Genomic DNA, 10,562 nt, shown 5'->3' on the forward strand with positions numbered 1-10,562 from the left:
TGTTCTGAAAATAGGGGAATCTTAAGAATAGCCTTACTGGGTCAGACTAATGATCCATCTAGCCCAGTAGCCTGTCCTCACAGTGGCCAATCCAGGTCCCTAATATCTGGCAAAAACCCAAATAGTAGCGACATTCCATGCTACTGATCCAGGGCAAGCAGTGGCTTCCCTCATGTCTGTCCCAATAACAGACTATGGGCTTTTCCTCTAGGAAATTGTCCAAACCTTTCTTAAAACCAGCTACGCTATCTGCTCTTACCACAACCTCTGGCAACGCATTCCAGGGCTTAACTACTTTTGGAGTGAAAAAAAATTTCCTCCTGTTGCTTTTAAAAGTATTTTCCTGAATGAGTGTCTCTAGTCTTTGTAATTTTCGACATAGTAAAAATTTGATCCATGTAATTCCTCTCTTTTTATTTCATGAACAGTGTGGGCTCTGGACATTATACAGCTTATGCAGCTCATGAAGGTCGCTGGTTCCATTTCAATGACAGTACTGTAACTCTGACAGAGGAGGAGACGGTGGTAAAAGCAAAGGCCTATATTCTCTTCTATGTGGAGCGCCAGGCCAAATCTGCAATGGAGAAACTTTAATACCTCTCTCATCTTCTCAACAACAAAATATTTCCATACATACTTGAGTCAAGACTATTGATTTCATTGTGCACTTTTCAGCTTCTTATTTTGAGTTTTGTTGTCTGTTAGGTTTTGGTATTGAACCTGGACACACAATTTTTTTCCCTCAGTTCGTATCAGAAAACCTCAGCAGATGTTTGGATTTGCTGCTCTAGTTGATGAATTCTGTTCTACATATAGTTCCATGAACTATTTAGTCATATTTGATTTTTTTTTTTTAATATGCTGTTTGTTTTCCGTTCTTATGTAAGGCACATTTACATCCGTAAAACGTGTTTTTGTTTATTTCCTTATGATCCTGTAACAGGGAAAGATTGCTCTTCCTTGATGAAGGGCAATATAAATTGATGCTGCTTTCTCACACCTATTCCCTAGGCATTGGGTTGAATCTCTCGCAATTGAGGCTCTCTTGTACATTATACTTATTTGGCCCAGAGTGATGGAAAATGAGTCCTCAATTATTCTCTGCCTCAGAAACCTGGCCTCCTTATTTAGACCAGAAATTACCTGTCATTTTATATCAGTACTGCCACCCTTCAAGCGTTGTAAATAAAGTACTGCCAAATTAATGGGACACATTTTTTTGTGACCTGTAGAAATGAGAATTTGCCTTTTTCACAGTATCTTTGTATTCATTTGGACTGAGGGTCTTGAGCACAGTTTCTGAATGGATCAGCCAGTGGGAAACGACTTGGACCCTAGCTACCAAAGGTATTCTGCTGTATAGTGCCTCTAGGAGGAATCCATAATGACAGGCTCTATACTCCAAAAGAAATAAATTTCATGTATGTTCATAAATGGATAATCAGCCTTGTGATTTCTTTGCACAAAGCTCCTGGAGTTTTGCTGAGGAAAAAGGTGAAGGATGTGCCAGCATTTTTTGGAATTGCAACCTAGTGATCTTGCTGTGTTGGTATTTTTAGAAAATCATTGTGTACTTATATTTTGTTTGTTATAAATTCGGGGCTGGATATTCAAAAGGACTTATGCATATAGTGGCTTCCAGCCATATGGGTAAGTCCTCCTTCTATGAACTTTCAGACACTCAATACAAAGCGTGCCTCTGAAAGTTCCCTGACCACCTCAGCACTATCTATATAGAGCCGGGGTAGGGCAAGGGCATTTTATCTAATTTTATATATAGGATCGTAATGTCAACAGTTTGGCTGAATGGAGAATAAATGCAAATTTGTGTAGTGATGGCAGTTAAAACAGACTGCACGGATTATTAAATGTTGCAGCTAGCTTTCTCGACAAATGCTCGTTGCAGTGTGTTTAAATATTGATCCGTTTTATTTTTTGGGATAGGGATGAGAGAAGGACAAAGTACAGGAACAGGAGATAGGATTCAGCTTCCAGATTTGCACACCTAGACAGAGGGTAGCTTTGGGAATTTTCCCTCCTTCCTAGAATTGGTTGTAAAACTAGTCTTGATGCCTAAAGTCTGACTTCTCATCTAAGGTCTACAGTTCGTTTGAATTATTTGCAGCATTGTCAGTATTTTTTTTTAGGAAACGTGATCAGTTTTCCCTTCTCTCTCCATCCATCAAAAATGGTAATAAGTTAAATATGAATTATAATTGTTTAAATTAAAATGTGAAATGTCGTCCTTCGAATAGTTTGATTAAAAGTACAGACATGTTCAGTGATATTGCTATGAATTAAAGAAGTAGATGCGTGAAACAAGTAACAGCTTTTAGTTCTAGATTTGAGCTGAAATTTCTCTTTAAGCATATACAGTAGTTTGTCTGCCTCTTTGCTATTACAATATTGCAATTTTAGGCAGATGTAGTGTCTTATTCTGAAATTAAAACTGTAAGAAGAGATGTTAAAACACCTTTCATATACATTAGGCATGATCATTTTAATTGGGTGCTTTGGAGGTTAAGACTTTTATTGGACCAATAAATACCCTGGCTGTATTAAGTGGTATATAAAATTAATCAAATCAGTAGAAAGTGTGATGTATATGGTTGAATAAACAAAGAAGAAAAACATGCAAAAATAGATGTAAAGATTCCTGTGGATGAGGGAGGCAGAATGCCACAAGGCCTTTACTGGCTGATGCAGCACATTCAACAGGGAGAAAGTAGTAATATCCCAAGTGTTCTGCAAGGACAAAAAAAGGCAGATTTTTAGATGATAAGAATTGTGGAGGTTAATGAGCATGTGAGAGAAGAAGTTTCAGGAAAAGGTGGGACGAGTCCCTAGTATCCAGACAGTCTCTCAGGTGTGTGATAAGAAATCTAAGGGCCTGCTACTGAGCTGGCAGCACTCTGCATTTTTCTGACCGCTGCTGGTGTTAATCTGGGAAATCCTAATGCTGGGTTGTTTCTGAGCACTGGCATTGAATTTCTGGATTTGTGGAGCTAGCAAAATTCAGCAGTTAAACTGGCTCTGGGATACCACAGAACGATAGGACTGATTTGTTTAGTGGCCTAGTGGTTAGAGCAGCTGCCTCCAACACCCTGAGTTTTGTGAGTTCGATTCCCGCTGCAGCTCCTTATGACTGGGGGGCAAGTCACTTAACACTTCATTGCCTCAAATACACACAAAAAAAGTATCTGTCTAAAATATGTAAACCACTTTGATTGTAACTACAGAGAAAAAGCAGTATTTCGAGCCCCATCCCCTCCTCTTTTACCCCTTTTAAGTGCTGAATAACACCTCTTAACTGACCGAGTGCCGACTACGCCCCCAAAATAACTGGTTTTGCATTAGGTATTAACTGGATATCTTCAGTGGCAGTAGCAGTTAGTTTTGATCAAATGACTTAAGTGGCCAGGATCCATTTCTGGCTGGTTAAATTGCTCTGAATATTGACCCATAAGTGTTAACAAATACCCAAAGATCACTGGTACACTGTAATACAAACTCACAGTATTTCAACTTCTGTCTCGCTCGGAGACCAAAGTGTTTGCCTCACCACCTTGTCCAAAATTGGAGATCTTTTTGTTAACTTTCTAGATTTATTTTTGTACTACAGCTATCTGTCGACTCAATCATTTCATTTGTAACTTAAAAATAACAGCCTGAAACGTATAATTAAATATCTTCATTATTTGAAGTTGTACTTTTAAAAGCATTCCGTTTTAAGTGATTTCTCTTTGTCATTTTCAAATAAGAGTATAGATGTTGGAAAGTAGAGGGGCATTGACATGTGTAAAGAGAATGAGAATGCGTTTACCATACCTTGAACCCAGAGATCCTTAAATCTAGTCCTTGAGGTTCACAACCCTGCTTGGTTTTCATAATGTAATGTAAGCATTAAATGCAAATAGATCTCATGCATATTCATTTTGGAAATCCTAAAAACTAGGGTTGCGAATGTCAAAGACTGGATTTGAGGACCCCTGCTTGAGACCCTTTTTGCCATATGTGGAAGCATATTTCTTATAGGTAAAATATAAGAGAACATCCTTATTCAACCTGATCTTTATCAGCAAGTTTTGCTGTGTAAATGAAATACAGCCTTTGTCACACACAGTATTCTGGACTGTGATTTATAAAGGGGAAAAGCCGAGGGAATAGAAATGTAATAATTACTTTAAAAAAACTGATGTAAATGTGCCTTTTACTTCTTTGTATGGAAAAACTATTGTGTTTGTGGTCCAAGTGTACTTTGATTTTTGGCACCAGCTTTATTTCACTTCTCAATGGCTAACCATATTTTGCAGTCATGTCCTGTGTGATCCATTCTGGATGTACTGTTCACAGTGAAAATAGGAACTTGGTTGTTGCTTCAGCAGACTCTCTTTACAGGTTGTGGAGAATGTGGGGCTTATCTGGAGCAAGAAATTGTTAATTTTTTCTTTTACTTCAACACTTTTAGAGCATAGTAAACCAGAGCACTTTATGGTAAGTTAACCTTTTCCTATCGTGTGTCCCAAAAATGACATAGACAGTGGATAAACAGTCTGTATGGACTAATAAAGAGCCAGGAATACAAAATATTTGAATTTACAGACTTATGACTTATTTACATTATGTTTACAATAGCCGTAAATGATAATGGTGAATAATACAAAACTTTGCTAAAATAATTACGATTGGAACCAACGTAACGTAAAATTTATTACGATAGGAAACGGTTAAATTGATGGGCTTCTTTTACAAAGCTGTGGTGAGATGAGTCTCTAGTATACAAACAGTCCCTCAGGTGTGTGATAAGAAATCTAAGGGCCCGATATTCAGCCGGCAGCACTCTGCATTTTTCTGACCGCCACAGCAAATACACCAAAACCCAAATGAATTAAATGGGCTTTGATGCATTTGCCACAGGGGAATCCCTACCATGGCTTTGTAAAAAGAACCTTAAGTGCTTTTTGCTAGGTGTTCATTCTCTTCCCCTAGTACAAATAAAAAATTTTATCGGGAAACTTCTGAATTGCAGGATGATAAGATTTAAGGAACTTGAGGTAAACTGGGTATTTAAAAAAAAATTTGAAATTTAGATCACATGCAATAACACAATCATCTCTGAAAACTTGTGTCCTAATTTTGCAACCAAAAAGACTATGGGCTCCTTTTACAAAGGTGCCCGTTAGGGCCTTAACACGCGGAATAGTGTGCGCTAGCCGCTACTGCCTCCTTTGGGTAGTTTTCGGGTAGCGTGTGCTATAGCGGGCGCTAAAAACGCTAGCGCACCTTTGTAAAAGGAGCCCTATGGTTAGACGCTCATAGGAACTGAATGAGCGTTGGAGCATTTACCTTGCCAGCCTATGGTAAAATGCTCTACTGCTGCTTGATAAAAGGAGCCCATAATCTTTTATTAAAAGACAAAAACATTATTAATTCATTCTTAAACAGCCTACAATGTACTTGTGACTCATTAACAATAAGTCATAAGACTCGGACAAGAACACGGGTCTTTCTGGTTGCAAAATTAGGAAAGGTCACCACTTGTGTTTGGCATTTAAAAATGACAGACATTGATAGAAGATAGGATGTTAATAGATGATTGAAAAAATACAAGGCTAGTAAGATCCCTCCCTTGCTGGATTTAGTTGGGATGGCTGCAGCCTGACATTTGAGATGAGGGCCTAAGGTTGAAGAACTGTGAGATCAGTCCACATAGTCACTATGTCTTTATCCACAGCCTTCATTTCCTGGTATACTAATTGTAGCCAACCTCTTTCTTTTATGACAGAACCCTTTAGGCGCAGGTTGTCTGCATTATCTTCTACTTTTAGCTGCTTTGTTGTCCCCAGCTAGTGTGAGGTGTGATGGGGCTCCTCTGTTCCAGCTGATCTGTGTTTTTGACTGTGCTACTGTAGTCGCTTTGTGCTATTGCTCCTGGATACCACTGTTGACTCTTTTATTTGAGTGATGTGTTATGCACCAAGCCACACTAAAAGATGGCATTGGCGTGGCTAGAAACAAGGACCAATACAGAATACATGTGGACAAAGGCAGATCAGAACATAAGAATTGCCATACTGAGACAGACCGAAGGTCCATCAAGCCCAGTATCCTGGCAGAAACCCAGAGAATAGCAACATTCCAGAGCTGAAATTGTGATGTCTTAATGCCTCATTCCACCACTGCCTAAGAGCCAAACTCATCAGTAATGTCACAGTGGTTTAGCCTTTACTTGGTTCACATAAGAATCGCCATACTGAGACAGAGCGAAGGTCCATCAAGCCCAGTATCCTGTTTCCAACAGTGGCCAAGTAGTAAAACAGATTTTATGCTACTTATCCTAGGAATAAGCAGTGGATTGCCCCAAGCCATCTCAATAATTGCCTATGGACTTTGCCTTTAGGAAACCAAACCTTTTTTAAACACCACTAAATTAACTGATTTCACCACATTCTCCGAGGCAACCTATTGAGAAAAGCACAGTTGTTTATTGGAGAGTAGGAATCTTCTTTCAAAGACCATGACCTAGCGATTTAGTTTTACTCCAATCTAGGCATTAAAGTATTTTCTATTATATTACTCTGCCGGAGGAAAAGAAGGCCTCAGAGATAGCAGGGGTGGGGTGGGGTGGGGTGCCTGCTTATACATCCTTTGGTGTCCTGCAAACCAGATTTCTAGCAGAAGGAACAATATAAAAACTTATATTCTGCTACGTTGTCAAAAGACAGTGCAGATTACAATAAAATAGAAGAAAACAATTCCCATGATTAACATGCATAATTCCCATAAATAATAACTAATATATTCTCAGCAAATAAAATTAAACCTTAAAAGGTATGCTTTCAATAATTTACGGAACCTTAAATAAGGGCTCCGTTCAATGGGAGAGTGTTCCAGAGTTTACAGCTTCATATGGAAAGGATGCCACCAAATATCACTTTAAAAGCAAAATTTGCGATGAGTTGGAAACAGAAGTTGCAAATCTTTTGAAAGAAGATTACTCCTTAACCATTCTAAAGAAGGCAGATAGGATGGTGCCATCCCATGCAGAACTCAACAGTTGTACACATCTTAAATTTACCTCGAGCACAAATTGATACCAATGGAGTTTAGTCAGATAAAGGGGTAACCCTATCACATCTCTTAGTCCCTCCAAAACATTTTGCTGCCGTGTTCTGCAGCAAGTGAAGGTGATCCAAACACCCTTCAGAACAACCACTATACAGGAGTTTGCAATAATCAAAAGCAGCCACCTGCTTATCCCTTCTCATTCTGATCTAATAAATTATGGTTTGAGCCCACATTACCATTTTTATTTTATTTTTAAATCTTTTCTGGCCAAAGGACCACTTCAGAAGTTATCATCATTCCGATTGATAGCACCACTGTGCGTTTCATTCTTGTGAAAATTTGTTATAGAGTTTTTTTTCATACAATTCATCAAACAATAAAAGCATTTATAATTTGGTTGTATTAAATGAATGCATAGTGCCTGATGATGTAGTTGGAAGGGAGTTCTGGTGCCTCTTTTCAAACTGCTCTTTCAACCTAGGGAGTAAATAGTGTAATCTTGACCAGTTGACCACAAATGTATACACATACCCATACACCCTCTGCCTTTAAAAAAAAAAAAATTTGACCGACACTTTAAGAGGTATTTAGTTATTGAAGGCCTTGATATTCCACCTTTCAGTATCAAAATGGAGATAAGTGGTTCACAGCAAAACCTCATTCTAATCACTAGTAAAGACAATTGCTTTCATTCCTTTTTAAATAAAACTCCAAAATGTTAATTTGCATTTGCTGCCTTTCATAAAGGATCCCTGATCCTGTGTACTGTATGTTTAATTTTTTTTTTAATCAAGCTGTTATGTGTATTGGTGTTCTTCATTAAAAAAAAGCAAAATCTTTTTGTCAGTCTTATACAGCAGTATTACCATGTACTTTATATGCAGTTACCTAATTTTCTAGGTTGACACTTGCTACTTTTCAAGCTATTTTTTTTCATTCTAATAGTTACCAATTCTGAAACATACAGGGAACAAAGAAAATGATGAATCAGACTGCTCCTCTTCTTGGGCCATGAGATCTTGCACAATGAGATCAGATTTGCTTTGACAAATTTGAGACCTCTAGCAGGCAGGAGACCTGCATATTGTGCGTTCTGGTCATGGAAAGCCATACTGTGTGAATGACGATATGTGAGCGTCCTTGACTGAATAGTTTTCAAGTCTGGCATCCAGCCCTTGTTGCTTCAATAATAATCCTATATTGAAAATTAATGCTGCCTTTTGAACATCATTTCAATGTAAATTTTTTTTAAACATCTGAACATTCTTACCTCCCATATGGTGTACAGTAATTACCTCCAACTATTCCTATGCTGAACTGCTGAAGATAGCCAATTATTGAAATGTTTCTTTGGTTTATTGGAGGTGGGTGGGGAGAGTTTTTGTTGGTTTTCTTTAGATGAATCCTTTTAGATGGCTGTGTACCTTACATTGTAAATCATTGAAAATACAGTACAGTGGAAAACAAATTGAGGCCTTCTGTGTTTTTATTCTAGTTATTCCTTTTTAGTACTGTAGCTATTCAAAAAAAGTTCAGAAATTTTGTATTTTCAAGTTGATTTAGTGTGTTCTACTTTAACAGTAAAAGTCATCCTATGCAGTATAATGTTGCCATGGATGCCCCACAGATTTTACTGTAGAGGATACTGTATATATGTCTGTATAGTTTTGTCTAGCATTCTGTCAAACAGCAGTGTTTAATGTGGATTTTGTATGCTTTCCATAGGATTCTATTTGACCTATTAGTCTAATTATATGCTGTGGTTACATGCAGAGCAGCAGGAGTGCTGAAAATTTCTCAGCTCAACTAAGAAGGGAATGATGGGGAGCCATGAAACCTACAAGTTAGTCCACATAGCTAGGTTCAACATCATGTCTGAGGTTTCTGTAACCCTACTATACAAAGTAGGGTAAATATAGTCAATTACTGATATTCAATTCATTAAAATGCTATATCAAGAATACCATAACATAAAATTAATTAAATAATTTATTGATTTCTTTAATTCAATTCATATCCTAAAAACTAACAAAATGTATTTCATCTACATTTAAAATCTACAATAACATGTAATGCAAAGTGCTACTAATAACAAAATCATAGGTTGAGAAAAGCTACAGGTACTATCTAAAGCTTTAAAGTAGAGTCCATCAATTTTCAAAGTTCTTAATGATGTTAAGTTTTGAAGCCATTCAGGGCCAATGAAGCCCACTTAACTTGATGATGAGTCAATTAAAGTCCCAAAATCTCCTTGAGTAGTAATCTGTAGGCTTAACCAGGCCAGTTGTTCCTTATATTAATGATCCAATTAGAAATGCTTAATCAGTTCTGAGGTTCTCTCTTCTTAATAAACCTCTGTAACCCTTCCAAAAAATACTCTGATGTCTGGTTACTGAAATACTGCTCTGCTGCTGCAATCACTTCCGAATCACTCAAAAATTGTCACCCTTTCAAACTTTGGAAACAGAAAAATAGACAGAGCAAGATCTGGTGAGTAGGGTGGATGGTCTATGCACTGACTTTCCAACTGTGTCAAAAATCCATCATTTTGCCAGCCTTGTGAGTCGGTGTCTTGTAAAAAAGAGAACTTTCTGCAGCTTCCCCCTCCTTTTTTCTTTCAATGCGTCCTTTAAATCGGCACAGCAAGTTACCATAGTATTCTGCATTAACTGTTTGGCCCCTTGGAAAGATAGTCATCACAACACCTTTCTTTTTAAAAAAAAAAATTATTTATTCATTTTAAAACTGACAAACAAGTGATTAATATTAAAACATTACATTACTAAAAAAATATACAGCACTTGACATTCTTATACATATAATCCATTAAAGTAGAAATTATAACCCTTTCCCCCCCCAACAATTCTTCAATGAAAATTTTCATAATACATACAGAAATCCAATCATTAAATAAAAATATTAATCATCCAATTTCCCCCCTCCCCCAATAAAATACATGTATCCATCAGAAAGGAAAATGATGTTCATTCATTACAATAATTCTCTAATGGCCCCCAGATCTTTATAAAGTTGTTATAATTACCTTTCTGTACAGCAATTGCTCTTTCCATTTTAAAAATGTGACAAAGTGAATTCCACCAAAAATAATTTAATTATTCTTTTTGGTGGAATTCACTTTGTCACATTTGTATAATTTTTCCAATTGCTTAAGCAACAACTTTCAACTATCTTCACAATGGATTAAACACTATAAATCATGTAGTATTTCTATTATTCCATTGGAACCCTATCATAAGACCCACATTACATTTCTCATCCCACTAACTTATACACCAACTAGCTAAACTTTCTAATCTAAGCGGAAAAATAGCCTCAGACTTGGAGCATCTCCACCAGAAGGTGTTATACTTCAATATTATGGTCGCTCTCAGTTGTAATCATTGGCTTTTTAACCTCCAGCCAACCATTTAAATTGATATATATTTTTAATATTTGTTTCTATTTTTTATTTTGTCTTCTTTTTAAATATAAAT

At 37.0% G+C, this 10,562-nt stretch overlaps 1 protein-coding gene across 5 annotated transcripts in view; it reads left to right on the forward strand.

Moving 5' to 3' along the window:
* Nucleotides 1-4,220, forward strand: part of USP3 (ubiquitin specific peptidase 3) — a 97,054-nt gene extending 92,834 nt beyond the window's left edge. For all 5 annotated transcript variants that reach the window (XM_033920001.1, XM_033920002.1, XM_033920000.1 and 2 more), the window contains one exon: nt 429-4,220. In XM_033920001.1, the coding sequence (XP_033775892.1) occupies nt 429-594 (166 nt within the window). In that variant the 3' untranslated portion in view covers nt 595-4,220. The remainder of the gene's footprint in view (nt 1-428) is intronic.
* The last annotated feature ends 6,342 nt before the right edge of the window (nt 4,221-10,562 follow it).

Source organism: Geotrypetes seraphini, chromosome 14 (genome assembly GCF_902459505.1).
Source record: "Geotrypetes seraphini chromosome 14, aGeoSer1.1, whole genome shotgun sequence".
Lineage (NCBI taxonomy): Eukaryota > Metazoa > Chordata > Amphibia > Gymnophiona > Dermophiidae > Geotrypetes > Geotrypetes seraphini.